The 18,844-nt window shown below is 43.4% G+C and overlaps 3 protein-coding genes across 8 annotated transcripts in view; 1 reads left to right on the top strand and 2 right to left on the bottom strand.

Moving 5' to 3' along the window:
* Positions 1-12,116, bottom strand: part of LOC117217440 (protein FAM135A) — a 52,539-nt gene extending 40,423 nt beyond the window's left edge. For 2 of the 6 annotated variants that reach the window (XM_033465045.2, XM_033465042.2), the window contains exon 1: positions 11,199-12,116. The gene's annotated coding sequence lies outside the window, so the exon portion shown is untranslated. The remainder of the gene's footprint in view (positions 1-11,198) is intronic. The other 4 variants (XM_033465048.2, XM_033465047.2, XM_033465046.2 and 1 more) reach the window with 3 other exon arrangements.
* Positions 12,117-12,450: 334 nt separating this feature from the next.
* On the top strand, positions 12,451-18,838 carry GlcAT-I (Glucuronyltransferase I). The gene is made up of 5 exons (XM_076525523.1): positions 12,451-13,057; positions 13,439-14,012; positions 14,190-14,713; positions 14,778-15,074; positions 18,343-18,838. Exons 2-5 carry the CDS (start codon positions 13,886-13,888, stop codon positions 18,439-18,441), a joined length of 1,047 nt encoding a protein of 348 aa, XP_076381638.1. The 5' UTR covers positions 12,451-13,057; positions 13,439-13,885; the 3' UTR covers positions 18,442-18,838.
* On the bottom strand, positions 15,337-18,347 carry LOC117217443 (piggyBac transposable element-derived protein 4). The gene is made up of 2 exons (XM_033465057.2): positions 17,397-18,347; positions 15,337-17,182 (listed from the first exon to the last, which is right to left on the bottom strand). Exon 2 carries the CDS (start codon positions 17,165-17,167, stop codon positions 15,431-15,433), a length of 1,737 nt encoding a protein of 578 aa, XP_033320948.2. The 5' UTR covers positions 17,168-17,182; positions 17,397-18,347; the 3' UTR covers positions 15,337-15,430.
* Positions 18,839-18,844: the final 6 nt, after the last annotated feature.

The raw sequence follows: 18,844 nt of genomic DNA on the forward strand, positions 1-18,844 counted from the left end.
TCTAGTAATGAAACTTCAGTTGTTATTATTATTATCTCCATTTTCTTAGATATCGCTAAATCGATCAGAATCCTCTTTTTAACACGTTGACTGCCGCGTCACCCGTATTCGGGTGACAGCAAAAGTTCTCATCAGGCCACGTCACCCGTAATTCGGGTGACGCTGATTTGACTACTTACAAAGGATTTCCGAAAATATTTGGACAAATATTTTACAGAAGGTAATGAAACTATTGAATTCTTATAAAAATATTAAAAAAATGATTCGCAGTGTATAACATTAAAACATTCTCTGCAAAGTTGAGGTTGATCAGGACAGCTTGAACAAAAAGTTGTTGGTTTTTTCAGATTTGCTCGTGCCTCTGATCGGTCCATTTCGTATCTTTTATTTAGAGCTTTTATTTTAACTGTAGCTTCCTCGGTATCGTCAACATTTCTTTCTTCTTCCATGACCAATTCTCGTAAAATCTCGTCAATAGTATCTTCATAACATTCATTATCACTAAGATTGTATTTATCAGTATCCGAATCAGAATCTGACGATGTAATTCTATTTATGCTTCTCCTTCCGGACAATCCGATCTCTTTTCATTATTGAAAAAAATAAGGGCAGAGATTTTAAGTTATACCATTCGGCACTCGGCAAAGATTCCAACTGTTCATGCAGGAACAGAAACAGACATGAATTAACAGCGCATGCTTCCTATAGCGGCACGGGTGGCCTGTAGGAAATTTTGTTGTAAATACGCGTGGCAGTCAACGTGTTAAGGGATACGTCGTGTCCCATAGAAGATGGAAATCGTGTTATGGTCTTAACTATGCTATTGGACTCTGACAAGTTTAATTATATTAATACTGATACGACTATTTAAATCTTGCGATATAAGAATGTTACTATTCTCTGTTCTTTTGAAAAAGACGTCTGCAGCGCTCAGACGCGTGCAGACGTCATAACAACTGTCCACCTGGCTCCCATTACTCAATACTTGTAACGTAGGAGTCGAGTGGACAGCTATTATGACGACGAGCACGTTTCAGATCTTTTCTTCGAAAACCGAATGACAATAAACGTGTTAAATTCATCACGCAATTACGTTGAATTTCACTGAGAATCGCAGCATGATCGAACATTTCTCCCCGTTTTAAACATCCACAAAGGTTACACGAATACGCAAAATCTGAAATAAAAACGAGGAAATTGTTTCTCGACGAATCCCACGCTTCTTGCACAGCTGAACTAACTGAAATACCTGGCATAGCAGCTAACAAGTCCAGGTACACGCGCCGCGTGTCGAATGCGCTGGGACGAGCCGGGTCCGAGCCAAACATTCGCGGCTCTCGGCTCCTAATCAACGGTAGTTGAAGTAGCCAAGAATTCGTCACGAGCGAACGGGTCTCCTCCGGGCTCTGGCAACGGGCTTCTTGGATTATTCATCGGGGCCCGATCGTGATCGGGAACCGGCTGGCTGGTCGATCGAAATCGGACGGCGCACGTGTGCACGTGGACACGCGAGCCGGTTCAGTGACCACGGGCCCGATCGAACTGGAAAATGACCGTGCCCGGTCAGACTACGTGCTAAGGTTTCAATTCGGATAAGAGGTCGCGAACCGTTTCTTTGCCTCGCGTCCCGTCACGCGGATTTATACGACACCGTGAATGAGAATCCGCGTCGGGGATTGTCGCGGGGGTGAACGCGTGACGCGGAAACATACGCGGGGGCGGAGACGGTTTTACCTCTTGAAACCCGAGCTGTATTCCGAAGAAAAAGTATTGGAAGCGGTCGTTGATATCATTTTGTTTAACGCGTTCGCTCTCCCACGCGCCGCGTCCATAAAAGACGCACGAAAACGGGACGAGTTGTTCGATAACGTAAGAGTGGAAAAGCAAGTGCCGTTGCGAGTTCCACGCATCTCGTAAGCACTGTTTGGTTTACTGGAGAGATTGTAATCGAAATTAAATCGCAAGTTTCATGGAAAATCGCGTGTGAACAATGTTGGCGAAACTGACGTTGACATTTCCATTTCTTTGCTAAATGACGATGTTTTGGTCATGGTATATTTCATGTCAGAGCAAAAGTTTATATTTGGAATACCATGTTGCTTGGGAATTTCCCAAATTATTGAACCGTGTTGCAGAAGTAACGTGCAGAACACGAATGCCTCTAGCTTCGTTTTATAGATTTATTATTATAAATAGAATATCGGAGTGTGTGTTGGGTTAATATCCCTTCTGCTACGTTGATTAGCGCTTCTTCGTCCTTAATAATTTCCCTAATAAAACGAGACATTTTCTGCTTCCTTTATACCCTCATTTATTTTTATCTGTAAATTTTGATAGCATGAAATTCAAATTTTATCCCGATTTAGACGAGAAACGAATAACATTTCTATTTAATAAATTACAACTTCATCACGAGTCTGACTGGTTCTTATAGCGCAAGGAGTTAATTAAACCTTACTTTCTTCGATGTAAATATTAGGTGTACAAGAGAATAATCCAAATTTGTTGGCGACACTTAAGTTCTATTTTTAAAACAAAGTCAAAAGAATTTTTGATCCACACTATAATCGTCGTTACTTTCTCTAATTTCAAACCATCCTTCGAGCTAGCAAAAGATTCCATATCGAAAGAATTTCGCATCTTCGGCCACGAAGAAATCGTCCAGTCATTTCTGTATTTCTGCTGCATCGATCGAAACAGATAAAAAAATCAAGAGGAGCATCGTTCGATGAATATGCCGAGTGCTGCATAACATCGAACCAAGATTCAACACGATCTCTTTCGTACCAGAAGCAACGTGTGATCCAGCATTGTCGTGCAGCAATTTCACACGACGACGATCTCCTTCGTCAGTATACGATCGTTTTCATTTCTTGGCTTAGACGGATTAGTAGGCAATTCGAAGTGGTTTGTTGAGTTACGCCCAACTGATCTGCGAGCAGTGTTTACGTTTGTGATGAATCATGAGCCCGTAGTCTCTCCGAATCATCGTTCTCGCACTTCCCTGGGCCTCCTTGTTTATCAATCAAACTGAAATCGCTGCTTTTAAACCAAAATACACACACATCGTATGAAACAACGCATTCACCGAGGAAACGACAAATCGTTTCACGCGCATTCTAAGCATTTTCTCTTTGCTGAAATTCTTTAAAAAATATAGTATCGTATATGCACATTATCTGTTGCCATTACTGACTCTAATGAACATATTACTTGTTGAGGTTACACGTATTTGGTTTCTGCCAAATAAAATGCCGCTTCCAATAGCTACCGATCAACAAAACATGAGCGCAAAATGGCGAGAAAATCATTTGATATTTTAGTAAATTCTCTAACCGCCCACAAGAAAAATTGGACTACGAAACTTGTACACCGAATAATCAATAACAGAGTTTCTAACCACGATGCTATAAAGGTTTAGCGTGTCGAAGGGACTTATAATTAGTGGAAAGTAGAATTAGCCGAGCCTGGTCAGACACCAGTTACTTAACCCGAGAAAGATAACCTACGTCGCAGAGGCGCCTGCGAAGACTGTTGATTTTTGTTAATTTTTCATAGAGGTCTAGTGATTTAAGTTTAAAATTACTTAAAATATAAAAAAATATAATATAAATGCATTTTATTTTTACAATAATGCCAAACCTTTAAAATGACTAGATTAAATAAATATCCATTGTTAGTATAAAATTGACGCCTTAGAAAAGCATGCGCCTCTGAAGCGTATGGTTATCTTTTACGTACGTTGTCATATGGTTATCTTCCTAGGGTTAATATCACGAGAGCCGTGTCCACTAGTTAATAATTCGTGATTCTCTTATTTGCTTCGTTTCCCAGTCCGCGTTTCCCAATCGATTCGGCTAAAAATACTGCAAATAATAATATATTAATCTTGTATCGAACGGCTCGAAACTGCGATCATATCGCGATTGACAATTCAATAGCGATAGAAATAACAATAGCAATTAACAATTCAGTCGATTATGTCCTTTGCTCGCTGGCGACGATTACTCGTTGCTCGGCAACGACGGCCTCGCAGGAGTTACATCACGTCTCTCGTTCGACGGTGCTCCGAGTGCTCAAAGAATTAACGGGCAGGATATAATGACCGAGATCGAAGTAGAAAATGACGGTGCCGTGTCAGACCAGACGTATTACACTTTCCGCTAGCTTTCCGGCCATCATACTTATCAATCTTCCCGCCGACACCGTTCGTTCTTACCGGGATTCTATTACTAATCTATTCCACCGTGTGGAATCTGGAATCTAGAAGACAGAATTATTCATTCAATCTGCCCCGGCGATCGACGGCTCTTCGAAGCCTGCACTTCGCAATTATATTTCTCGTTACACGCGCGTCTTATCGTTCACGCTACGCGCGAGACGCATTAATTAAATTCCACCAGACTTAGAAAATTTCCGATCCGCCTATACTTGACATCAACTCGAATATTCATGAGACTGAACGCGTTCGGGTCGACGGAGACAAATTTGCGCACGAGATCTGATATCGGGGTCGATTATGTACTACTGTCACCGTTGCCGCGGTTTTCCTTACCGGGCAGGAATTCGAGCCGCGTGTATTGAATTTTCTTATTGAGCAAAGGGAGCTAGAGGCGAGTTCGATGTTTTAACTTCGTCTACGAGTGATTGATTCTAATCAAGATTTTTATTGCGATCGTTGAGCAATGTTTTTGAACTCCACTTTTACACTTCTTCGATCCCTAAAAATTACGAAATGTACGGATATTGTTGAATTTCAACAATATTCACGATATAATATTTTCAATACGCGCGTAGTTTTGTTTTGTTCCTTTTTCGTTCACAGATGCGACTTTATATTTTCGTACAGTGACTAAAATAATTTTCTTCTTTAATTTTGCTATTACTTGGAATGACTGAAAAAAAGGAAGGTCTTTATATCGGATTTCGTAACGAAGATTTAAAAGACACGTTTCGTAGATCTGTGTCATTGTACAATTCCTTGAACGCTAACGAGAACTTCAAGTCATTCGGTCCAATCTTGGAAAAGTTATCGCGTTTTAAAAGGGGTGTTGGAATACCTTTTTCCCAGGGTTTGTAGAAACGAAGAAACAGACGTGGCGACTAAAGGAAAACTGGATCTTCTTCGATGTAACGAACAATCTGGAGAAATGGGAACACGGCGTCTGGCTGACGATGACGAAAGTACCTTTTCCGGGGAAAGAAATCAACGCCGAGCACATTTACGAGAGTTCAACGAATCGAGGCATGAACGAAAGAGTGCCGGGGACCGACACCGAGTGCAAACAGTTCTGGGATCGATGTCCGTTTTTAGCCTGCGAGCGCCGGTCAGCGTCGTGCACCGGGTCAGCCGAGTCGATATTAAATCGCAAACATGAATCGAAGTCGCGACGACGACGACGACGACGGGGTCGGCTCTATGCGCCCGCGTTGATAACCCACTAGCCCGATCCCTTTATTCCTCGTCGAATATTAAAGTCGATCCGGCCAGAGGGGTGGCTCCTCGACACGGCGGTGATCAATCGCGGGGCCCTCGGCCAGTTCCAGCCGGATGGCCGTCTAATTAATTTTCAAAGTCACCGGGCACAGACGCGCCCCGGCCGTTATAATTCGATGAGGCGAGTCTTCCATTCCGGCCGGTCGATTTCGAGCCTGAAAATACGCTCCGCGAGAAATTATTAAGGTTAGCCGGGGTGTCGGTCCCGCGAGAACACGCTCGATCTGTCCGCTCGAAAGTTGCTCCACATTCGGTGACCTTTTCCAGGGACGGTCGGCGAAATGTCAGGGTGCTACGCGCCGGTGAACTACGGGGGAAAGAAGACCGGTCCAAACAGTCGCGCTCCAGCGAATTACGAATCGTACTCGCCGGGGCTAGCTTCCTTTTGCAGCATCTCAGCGACGATTGCGATGCCAAGATTTCACTTCCGGTGATTCGGATCGTGGGTGAAAATTGCCGGTCGTTTTTTGGACACTTGGATCCCGTGTAACTTTTAGGGAGTGTTCGTGGTTGTAGGAACTACGGCATTACGTGGAATGAACTGCGGACTTCACAAGTTATGATGAAAATGAAATCAGAAACGTTTAAAACGTCGATTGCGAAATATTAATACCAATATCGCAGAATGCGTACAATGTACTGCTCCTATGTTTAAACTATTATGTGTACGAAGCGCTTTCAGCCCGTTTGCTAATAAATAATAATGATTATAAAACAGTGCAAAATTGGAAGAATTTCTAATACGCAAATTTACAACATTGAATTGTTGACTTCTGTGCCTTATGTTTGATCACGACAATTTATATTATGCACAGTGAATCCCCTAATTGCGCGCGTCCATTATCGAATGTATTCGACAATGTTCCTCAAAATCGTAAGAAAGTGTTATAAAAGAAAGAAAGAAAGCAAATGTGCCTTGCAATAGATCAAGACAACATCTATTTGTCACGAAGATCTACACGGCGCACTGTTTGAAGATCGATAAAAAGTACCGAACGAACTGAACGAGGTCTCGAGCTTGCAGAAAAAAGGTTGTAAGAGAAGAACGCTGGGTCTTACAATTAATCCAGGCAATTTCTATTTTACAGGACGACCCACGGTTCGTTGATTGCGCGCTGTTTAAACGAAATCGGTGAAAATGCTAAATAAAATTGACGAGGTTTTGCGAAGTGGTAAATGAAGATTTCGAGAGAAAGGAACCGGGTCTTACAATAAAAGCAGACAATTTTTATATTGCTAAAGGATGCGCCGTCTATTAGTCGTACACTATTTGAAATAGGACGAAAGTACTAAATAAAATCGACGAGGTTCCCCAAAATCGTCAAAGAAGATTATGAAAGAAGGAAAGGATCTGTCTCCTAGTTGCGCAGAGAGAAGATCGAAGCTACGAAATGATTTCGAATCGCTGGTTTCCGAAATCGTAGAGAAAGATTCTGGCATAAAGACGCCGCGTCTTGCAATTTCGCATGAAGAACGATCCGGTAAGGACTAATTACAATTAGCCGAAGAGTGAAGAGCAGCCGAAAGCTTTCATCGAGATGCAGCTAGGCGAGCAACGCTCATCAACCAAATCGAATGAATTCACGGGCCGTGGTTCCGAAGAAATTGGACGTTCCGCCGACGAATCGTTTTCCCCTCGTTTCCCGGTTAAGTTGCATTTAATGCAACCCTCCGGCGCATCCCACCGGTCCAACCGGATGCCGGCTGTTTTCTCATTAAGGAATGGAAAGTTTCTTGCCCCGGAATGGGACGCGACGAGGACGAGGACGAGGACGAGGACGCCGCCGCCGACGACGACGACGGCGGCGGCAACAATATGGCGAAATGAATATCAGAGAAATATCCGTGAACGCTCGGCCGAACATAAGAATCCATTATCGGGCTTAATATCTCAGGCACTCGGCCCCCGCGCGTCCCTTTATTCCTTTTCCGGCGACGCTTTATTAGCGTCTCGTTTTTGCCGGGGATGAAGAGATCCCCATCGGCCTGCTCCGTGTCAGCTTCGTGGCGCGATTTCAATGGACGACGGTTAATTTGTTTCCCCGGATCCGATCGGGTCGGATCGTCGATCGGCTAGGAAATAAAACGGAATTGCTGCGGAGTAGGTATAGAAAGTCGGACGGAGAAAAGGTCGCGAACGTCAAAATGACGTTTGTAGAAAATCGATCCCGGTTTCCGTCACAGTATCATTTAACTTCTTGCAGTGGCAGAATTTTCTCAGATTACCTGCCAGCGAACGTATTTATTCGTGAAGTAGCAAGTAACGATTCCAAGAAAAATGCGATAGAACCTCCGTTGCCTGAAAAAAAAGACACGAACGTTCGAACAATGGAACAGTTGTACTGATAACAGATCACTTTTCAAGATCATCTTAACTAGAGCTATTTACATGTGAAATGTGACGATATGATAATACAAATGATTATGGATCTACTGCATATAAAATGATCCAACGTTGAACGCAATTACGCTCTGTATTTACGTAGAATTTGAAATGAATTTCTGTAAGTACAGATTTCCCGAAGCAAGAATGCTTAATCCCGAGAGAACAACATGTTTACTGTCTTGCTACGTCAGCTGAGAGAGGGACATGCGAGTGCACGAGGTCAAAGACCTTCTGAAAACAGAGGCCGTCGCCCGAGGTTGACGTGCGTTTACATACGTGTCGATACGTGTGCCGCCTTTGTGAATTAGGGGTTCAGCCGGGTCTAAATTCAGCAGTCCTTCCCGAAGTTTTCACCCGAACAAAATTGGGTTACAGAGGGTTAACAGTGGCTGCCGATGGCGTCGAACGGTTTGCATTAGCACTCGCCACATTGCGCCAGTTTTTCCATATGAAATTGCCCGTTCTACTTCGGTGCAACGATTTTCTCCAGTGCCGCACTGTTTCTACGTATATGCATACGTACGGTTTAATAGACCGATCAGGGCCGGCGATTAAGATAACGTACCACACGGGCGAAAGCGAAGGAAACAGGTTTCCCGGAGCGTTACCCCGTTGCTCCTCGTTGAATAAAACCGTCGTAGGCCCTCCAAGCGGCAGCTTATTTTCAATCAGCCTCCCTCTCTCTCACTCCCTCTCTCTCTCTCTCTCTCTCTCTCTTGCTCTCTTGCTCTCTTCCTCCTTCTCCTTCTCTCTCCCATTCTCACTAGTTTGATAACGGTAGTGGCGGGACAGCGACGTACCGTCACGCAATCATCTGTGCTTAATCTTATCTTCGCCCCTAAACCGGGAAGCCGCGTAGAACACGGCACGAGTGCGGAAATACCGTTCGGGCTCACATTATCTTCTACTCGGCCGGCCGTAAGTAGGAATCACGAGAGATCGATCATTCTTGCGAAACAACGCGACCGGTGGTATCGATAGCCCCGTAACCTTGCGAAATTATTGAACGACCGACGCGAGTGGAAAACACGCGTTATACCCGTCGGCCAACGATCGCTTCCGGCCGTATTTTCCCGATACGACCGGCCAATGTCATTCGAGAATTCGTTTCAATCCCGAAAGAACATTAGAAACAATCGAAAATTACTGGTAGAAGCTGCTCGAAAAGGTCGGGATCGAAGATCGGGATTAAACAGGGTTCGGATGTCCGATCGTGTCCTAGCAGTTCTACTTAAAATTAGGCATCTCTTCTAGGAGATCTGACGGATTTTCAAATTCATTTCTCTCGAAAAGACGTAGCACAGTATAAATAAATTATATTCTACGTTGTCGACTTTTATCTTTCGAGATAGGGCCACCTTTTTATATTCGGATGTGCACCCCTTGTATATCCAGAATTGTTGAACCATTGCTCTTAAATATGGCCGACGTCTATGATACCTTGTTTTTTTATAAAACATGCGAATCCACGCATTTCTGTGACTACGCTTTCTGCTATAATAAGATTAAAGCTTTCTACTTTATAATGATAAAAAGCTAATTGCCTACAAACTAATGCTAACTACAGACATGTGTACATCCCCTGAATCATTGTTACCATATTTAAATATATGCTTATCTGATTTAAGTGCGAAAAGGTACACAAGCTCGCCGACTCCAGAACTATCCACAATCGATGTCGACTACGTTAAGAGAAGCTGTATCACTAAAAAAATTTACTATCGCCGAAGACACAGCAACGAATGGCTGATACCGAAGTGATCGTGCATCTGCATTTACGGTTTATTGCACCCCCGTCGTGCGATATTTCCAGGTGCCAACACATTTCCCGTGGGGGCGAGTTCGACGAAATCGACTTTTGACCAGCTGTGTCGAATGCTGGTGCGTCGCCGTAAATCGTGGGGAGGCAGCAAGAAGAGGGCACGTTGCATCAGGAATTAAATCAACGCGCCTTCGTTGATGGGGATGATGGAAAACGAGATGGAAAGGGACGGAGGGGATGTGTGCGGAAGGACGACGATAACCGAGTTGTGTAGATTGGAAAGAGGACGAAAAAGCTTGGAATAGGTGTAGTAAAAGCAAGAGGATGCAGGGGACACAAGAGCAGCAGCAGCAGCAGCAGCAGCAGCGACGGCGGCGGCGACGGCGGCAGCAGGAGGAGGAGGAGGAGGAGGAGGAGGAGGAGGAAGAGGAAGAGGAGGAGGAAGAGCAACCATGGTGGGGGATCAATTTAGAAGCCGTGACTCACTCGACACGGTGACGTCGTTAGCGCACCCCCTTTCGCCCGCCCCTTTTGCCCCTAAAAAAAAGAAGAAAAAAGGAGAGAGAAGAGAAGAATAATCCGGTCACAACTCTCTCTCTAAGCGAGAACTAATCGAGGCCAGTGCACACCGTCTGGGGGAGGAATAACGGGGGTGGAGGGATGTTCTTGAATCGGCCGGTCGACGAGCCTTGAGTTTCTGGCGTGTCCGTGTGTGCCCGGTGTTGGCCGACGAGCAGGGCCGAGGAGGAAACACACACAGGCACGCATGAACACACAGAAATCGAGGGAGAGAAAGAAAGAGGGAGAGAGAGAGAGAGAGAGAGAGAAGGAGAGAGAAAGAGGAAAAGAGAGAGAGTAAAGGCGGAAAGGGCACCGAGTCGTCTTTGTGCACGAATAACACCGGCGGTCCCTCGTTACGTCGAAAAACTCGACCGGCGCGGCACGTCGGTGAGGCGAGTTTTACCTACGCCCATGTATCTTCACACGCCAGTGACTGCTGTTTACCAGCAGCACGGGGAGGCAAAGAACGAAACACGGTGGGAAGAGGAACAAGGAAAATCGCGGGACTCGGGGCGGCAGGGCGGGAGGGGTGTAAACGAGGAAGAGGATGCGAAAAGGGGGAAGTATCCAACGCATCCTCTCCCCCGCGCTCACCGAGCCAGCGTCCCCTCGCCCCAATTACCGTGCCCATCGCGCACCACCTCATCCACGCTCGTAATTTGCATCCGACCTCTATTTCCTTCGCAGCCGTCGAATTACTTGTCCCTTCCGAAAGCTCGTAGTAGGGTGGCCCGAGAACGCCGAGGGACACACACGACTTCCTTCTTGCGTGCTCCTTTTCTCGCCGTGGCCGAAGATTCGCGGGGTTCTAGGGACAAGGGAGACCGAAGCGGGGAAGGAGGGGAGATTGTTTCAGCGTTTGCCGAACGTTAGGCGGTCGACCTACAGGTTACGATTACGCGGTAGCTGACAATGTAAGGGAGAATACACGGGGGTTGAAATTACGCGCGTATGTGTCGTGTGTACTCTATGTGTCCTTTGGGTGTACTCACGAGGCACACGATCTACGAGGACCAGGCTCTCGGTCGGGAGATCTTCGAGACGTCGAGCGACGTGCATCCTATCAACGGTCCCTACCCCGTTCTTCGAGTCCTGGCGACGAGGACCAGGATCCTCCAGTTGTCACTCCGGCAACACCCACTTTCTCCTCTCTGGCCTCGTAACCTCGAGGGCTACTTTTCTTTCTCTCCCTCGCCTACCGTCGTCGGATGAGGCGCAGCACTACCCCGACACTACTACCACCACCATCCGCGCACCACCACGATACGAGATTCTCGACTACTACCAACGGGCACCACCACGATTGGAAACCACCACCACCACCACCACCGCCACCACCATCGACACCACTGCCGCTGCCACGAGTAGCAGTTTCGATACTGGCCGTCCCCGAACTCGGTGCCCGTGGGGCTCGATGTGGCCGAGAACCGGACTCTTTTCTCTCGTCCTCTCGCGCGTTCTTTACCCCCTTAGATCTTGTCCCCTTTTTGACTCGAGCATCGCCACTCGCCTAAGGTCGCGCACGTTTCCGTTGTGCGTGTCTCGCCTCCGTCACGGGCCACTCCTCCGCGCTGGCACGACGCGCGAACCACCCCCGTCGACGAACCAACAACCACCCCTCTGGTGCACGCCAGGCTACACGCGACGGTGTCGGCGAGCAGCACGGGACGATTCCGTAGCTCGCTCTGCGGAAACGCCACCGTGAGAGCTGGCCTATCTACGCGCCTGCCTGCGCTCTGCCAAGCCTCGACAGAGACCGCCCTCCTTCCACCCCGCCGCGACGCCTTCTGGCCAGTCACGACAGCAATATATGGGCGATCGTGACACACGCGTGCCCGTGACACGTCCCAGCATGCGCCCTTCTCAGCGCGCCTCAGCACAAGCCCAATGTCCGGCCTAATTCGCGAGACGGTGTCGCTGCTCTCGAACCGCCTAGGGAGTTTCGCTTCGAGGACGGCAAACCCGGCCGCGGGAACACTGCCGGAGCGGAGTGCTGGGCAAATCTCTGCGCTTCGAATGGGAAATCGATAATCAACCACCCTGGTCCTTCGCGATTTCTCTCGCGGTCACGCTGATTCAAATTTCTGTGCCGATCGCGAAAATCCTACCGTAGAATAATCGGTTCTGTATGTTTTATTCTGTTCACCGGTATCATGTTTGCGCAGACTGCAAGGTGTCGCGTTTGACTTTTTTTCTAAAAATTCCGTGAAGATTCATCGATGCAGTCTTTAGACTTGCTATTTAACGCTACGGTGCGCAGATGTTTCGAAAAAGTTATGGCAACTACATGCTCGCAATTGTTCGACGCAGTTGCAAAAGCAGAAGTGCCGACGATTTTACCACCTTCGGATCGTGAGAAATTCTAGTAATCATTCGAGGGTTGAAATTATTAAGATCGTTTCATGGGAAATGAATTTCTTCACTCGAGCATACGCAGGGAACCCGGAATGCAAGAATCCGAGAAGGAGAAGGGTTGGAGACAATGAAGGAGGAGGAAGTAAAGATAGTCATTAAAGAGTTCAAAAGATGTGAAGCCATGGATGAAGATAGACTGCAAAACAAGGATGTTTGGAGGGGGAGGGGGGAAGAAGTGAAAGAGAACCTAAATAGTATATGAACGATGGAGGGTTGCCCGGAAGATTGAAAAGAAGGATTAAGGTTTCATGTTTCCAGGCGACAGAAAAGGCATGAAGTATGGCCGAGGTACGATGTGTAAAGTTTATGCAATGATTTTGGAAAATAGACTAAAGTCTGAGACGAAAAAACTGAGGATCCTCCCGGGATTCAAGAAATCTGAATCAAGAAAAGAAGCTGCATTGATAATTCTCTAGCATACGTTAAAATAGGAATGGTGATAAATCTTAATAAATTCTTTCTTATTAAAAAATCTTATATAGCATCACGCGCCATTCGCTTTCAGTGCCCCGTAGGTTTAGCATTAACTATCTACGAGAAAATCATTTGTGTTCAGAAGGCTTGACAACAGAGCTAGGTTCTTTTTAAAATAAAAAGCACTGGAATTTATAATTGTTCCATAAAATTAGATCGATTTTGAAAATGTAATTGAAACTAGAAGATCAGGATTTACCATAGAAATTATTTTTATTTATTTGTTTGCATTAATTCTGGACGTTCCTTTTCAAACTTTCTATCCACATCGTTTCAAACATGTTTACCATATTCTACTAATCACTACGGCTATTCGTAATGTACTACTTGAATTTCCCGCCAGGAGACAGGGTTAGAGACTGGAACTCCTTCGGTCTAGGGATTTTTATACAAGAAGTCATATCTAACCTATAGAAGAACCGACACCAGTACATCTGAAATATTCTCTTTGCGGGCAACTGTTGAGCAGAAATTGTCAAGTGGCTTAAAGAAATCGAGTTTCGAGTCGATTTTGTGAATTCATTACCTCACAGCCACTATATTGATCCAGGACTGCTAACCATGGACAAAGTTATCGTGGTAGCGGCTGCGAGCCCGTGCTAATAATATAGTAACAATCCGAGATTATCTTTCTTCGGACATGCGACACAGTCGCATGGCGCGCAGCATATTCTTTCGCGTGTGTCCTTGTGTCCGATGATTTCCATCGTCAACGAATTTGTGAAAGGCGCCGCATTTACCATCAGGTAGCACGGTCGGCATCGTAGGATAGTGTCATGGCGCGACAACAATGACAAAAAGTGTGTTCCTGACCGACGAATCCGGTACTAAATATAATATGTGGGGCGGTTTTCGTTGTAACAAAGGCTTCCTAATATTGTTCCTGATTCATGTGATCGCCTTCCAATGTTTCATATGTGAGTGTTCATCCAAAACCACGTAACTTCCCATTATATCATCTATAGAGAAATGAGCGGTTCACGCATGTGAACGCAATTATGCATAAAACTTGTTATCCTGCATGTCGCGTCTACTGCGCATGTCGGCCGGGAAATTTAAAAGTTATCTGATATTTGTTTACTTTATGTCTGTAGATTATCAGGAACGATACAAATGGCAGGAGTGGAGAGACACGTTGGAGTCAATAATGATCGAACAAAGGGATGTGTACGGCTCGATAAATAGTATCATTAAACGGTTGGAGACTCACGGCGACTTCAACGGCAATATTACGCGGAAATTTGTCGACAAGCCGACGATCTACGCGATCACGCCTACTTTCGCTAGACCCGTACAGAAAGCCGAGCTAACCAGGTTACATCAAACGTTTTTGCATGTACCGAACTTCCATTGGATCGTCGTAGAAGATGCGAGGATGAAGACGAAAATGGTTACCCGGTTTCTGGAGAACAGCGGGCTGATGTACACCCATCTGGCCGCAGCAACACCGACCTCTTACAAGTTGGGCAGAAACGACCCAAATTGGAAGAAACCGCGAGGCGTTGAGCAGCGAAACACCGCATTACACTGGCTTCGCGAAAATCGAAAAACAACAGAGAAAGGGATTGTGTTTTTCGCTGACGATGATAATACATACTCGATCAAGCTGTTCCAAGAGGTAAGAACATTAATGCCGGGACGATCGGTCTAGTTACGGAAGCGTTACGTAACGCGTATTGCAGATGGAGAAAATTCAAAAAGTTGGCGTATGGCCGGTGGGCCTGGTTGGTGGACTGATGGTGGAAAGGCCGATATGTGATAACGTTACAAACAAAGTAGTCAGTTTCAACGCAGCTTGGAAACCGGACCGTCCGTTCCCGTTAGATATGGCCGGGTTCGCAATTAATCTGCAACTCTTATTAGAAAACAAGGAAGCAATGTTTTCTTACGATGTTGAAGGAGGATACCAGGAGAGTGAGATCTTAAGACAAATCGTCAAAAGGGACGAATTAGAACCTCTGGCAGACTGCTGCACGAAGGTAGGAATTGTCAAAATATTTAAAACATTCTTTAATTATTAGCGCTTATAGCGCCATCTAGGCCAACACGCTCATGTTGCCTAGCCAGTTAGCCTTGAGGTTTAACCGTAAGATGGCTGGCAGTGCTAGTTCCTTCGAATTATAGCGCCATTTCTTTGAAATATTGAACATTGATTTTGCTATTCTTATCCTTCGGTTTAGTTTATAGTAAATTCGTTTCTACATAGTATGCAAGAGCAAAATGGGTTTAAAAAACAGCGAATTTCTATTTAACATGTATAAAATGTTTCTTATATATTCAAAATCGTTTGAGTACAATATTTTACAAAAAATGTGCTTGCCAACAAAATGAGGCTTTAGTGTTCTTTTAAGTGATAGGAATTGAAACATTCTCCTATATGCAATGGCACTTTACAATGTTTGCACATGTACGACGTCTCCTTTCGAACTTTGTTTGAATAACATACTTTACACCTCCGTCGTACCCGTTTCGAATTTCCCGGTATTTTAACCAGCTGGTGTTGCCTCAGATCACCTGAAAATCTTTGCAACGAGTCGAAACGGGGGGCACGTGTTGGGGATGACGTTCCCGACGTAGAGGGGATGATATCGAGGTTAGAGTCCAATCTCAACACCGTTTTGTCTTCGATCCAAGCCGTTGCAATGTTTTCTAGAAATCCTTTGAACTTGAGCTTACTGTTACGGTTAATACTTTGGTAAACCTTGAAAGCATTGAACAAGCCACAATTGAATAAGTACAACGCAACCCTTTTAGTCCATTTCTGGCTTTTTCTGAAAATTGGGTAACACGCTATATACCGATCCGCTCGATCCACCCCTTTCATGTGCTGATCGTAATCTATTATGCATTTTGGTTTTTGAATGTGCAAGCCAGTTTTACGATTTATGATTCCAGTATTTATTACGTCGGAGTTATGTATAGTTGAAATCATACGAATATCTCTTTTTTTATCGTTTTTCCACAATTGAATGAGTACCTCTCCTTGCCGTTTGAATCGGGTTTCGAACACACTCAACTTACTTTTTCTTAGACACAACGGTAAACCTTTATTCGCTCTTATGGTTCCACATACTTTAATTTTCTTTAAAAGTAATTGTTTTGCGATCTCGACACTGTTATAATAATTGTCCATGTATATGTGATACCACATGTTAGAAATATTAGACACTAGTCCCCATATCGTACTCTCTAAGCTATTTTTGGTACCAGAGTAAATATCAAAATTACATACATAGCCTGTACTAGATTCGCATAACATCCTAATAAGAATACCATATTTAGTTATTTTAAATGGATTGTACACTTGAAAATTCTGCCGTCCTCTCCAAGGTATAATGTCCTCCTCTAACAACAATTTCTGCATGGGTTTGTAGACTTCGTTAAATTTTTCTTTAAAATGATCTATAATTGACTGTACTTTAAATAAACGGTCTACATTTCTAGGCATGTTATCGTTATCAGAGAAATGCAAACAGGACAGTATTTGGCGAAATCTATTACGACTCATGACTTTAGAAAAAATTGGGGTCTCTATGATCGGGTTTGTGGACCAGTAATCGATTAGTTTACTTTTCCTTACTAAACCCATTATGATAATTAAACCAAACCATTTCTTTAATTCTGGTACCGTCAGGTCATTCCACCTCCCAGTACTTTTTGTTGCTGTGTATTTGTGTGAGTTTCTCGCATAATATTTATTAGTTTCTATAACAATTGTTTCAAATAGGTCATCTGTGAAGTATAATTTAGTGACTTGTTCTACGCTTTCCAAACGCATGGGCAAAGCTTTAATGCCAGGTAAACCTTCGAAAGGTTCATTGTTTCTAGGTGAATCATCGTCAGACCAATCTAATGGATCATCGTCCTTTTCATCGGAGTCACTAGATTGTGCTTGCATTAGATGAGATCGTTTTTTATTGTTCAATGGTGAATCATCCAAATCACTATCACTAAAGGAATTGAAATCACTATCACTTAAAGAATCACAGTTTTCATAATTACTTGGAACATCTGACAAACAATCCTCATAATTCTCCCACAAAAAGGATTCTTCTTCGTTAGCCATTTTCATTAAGATCTGTGCAGCCTGTAACATTTGTGTATGATTCGAAGTTAAATTCGTATCAAATCCAAATTGCACATTGAAACAAACGTGAAATGTTTAATTACTATGACGATTAGAGAAACTGAATTTTCGGTTATGTCACATTTTAAATATAACAGAAAAGATGATTTAATAATGTTAATAATGACAATAATAAGAAAGCGGTAAAATGAAATATGTACTTTCTGTTGCTTACCTATACACTATCAAACAGAAGTGTGCAGGATAATTTTTGCCTGCTGTGAGTATTAAAAATAAAAGTTGGAATCGAAAATTCTTAGAAAAACATAAATGGCATTATATAATCCATAAATTCAATTACAAAATTTTAATAGTATAGTAGAGTAAAATATTTAAAACCTTGAAATAAAACCAATTATGTTTGCAATTAAGTAGTTGCGATACATATGACGCCATATCGCGTCATAGAACGTTAACGCCTATTATTATGGTTAGCTGACTTAACGTCATATAATACCATCGGATACCTATTAATACAGTAAAAACAGCATTTCGCTGATTTTTATTTACTAGATAGCTTCGAAATGTATTTAAAAACAATTTATTACGCTAAGAAGTAATTTTTAATAATAAAAGACTAATGTGTATAAAAAAAATATTAAAATGAAAATTTTGAAACGAATTAAAACGGTTAGATTTTTCTGAAATTGATTGTAATGTCCTTTATCTGACATTATTTATGTGGAATTTTTGGTTAATGTGTAAATATTTACTAAAAGTAGCATATGGCGCCACGTCATGGTGTAACTGGAGTACTAATTGGTTAAAAACTTGGATATTTCGCCACAGATGGCGTCATATGCATCATTTACCACACAGTTGCGTGGAATTCAAATATTTGCTTCTGAAAATTGATTCATAGTAAATATTAATTTTAGATAATGTATAGTCAAAACGAGAATAGAAATATTCTTTTGACTGATTTCAAGAATTCAGCTCTAGATTGATTTTACTAATTTTCGAAATACTTACTGTCTGTTTTAATTATTAGGTGTTCGATGCTGTTTGAATAGTTTTATGACAAATTTTATCAACTGGGAAGCAATTCATGTTAAAGATTCTATTGATCTTTATTTCCTGTCTCAAATGGTTTCTTTAATGATTTCAAACATTCATTTCAGGTGTACGTGTGGCATACACGCACAGAACCGCCGCAACTGAATGTAGAGCAACTATTAATAAAGAAAGGCAAACGTTCGAACATGGGCATGGAAGTGTGATATGCTAGCATTGGCGTGCTATAGTTTGCCTATGTCGTTTTGCGATCGTTACGAGGACCTACACAGTGATAAAGTGGCGTTCGCAAATCAAACAAAAAATATAGCAGCAAATTTTCTATGTGCTACATATTATTTGACGCTTCATGGGAGAATGCTGTGCCATAAACGCATAGTTGCTTATAGTTGCATATTCGATCTAAAAGCAGGTTCTTCTACTTCGTGTAATATGGTTGGAGTATTGATATTATTTTCAAATTTTTATACGCTGTGTTAGTATAAGATTATTTTTTTTATACGTTTGTTAAACACGTCCGGTGTGAATAAAAAAGAACAAAATCAAACGATTCTGATGGAAAGAAAAGAAAAGAAAAAATATACATGTGTGTGAACCGCAGAATGAGAC

The sequence above is a fragment of the Megalopta genalis genome, chromosome 12, assembly GCF_051020955.1.
Source record: "Megalopta genalis isolate 19385.01 chromosome 12, iyMegGena1_principal, whole genome shotgun sequence".
In the NCBI taxonomy this organism is placed as follows: domain Eukaryota; kingdom Metazoa; phylum Arthropoda; class Insecta; order Hymenoptera; family Halictidae; genus Megalopta; species Megalopta genalis.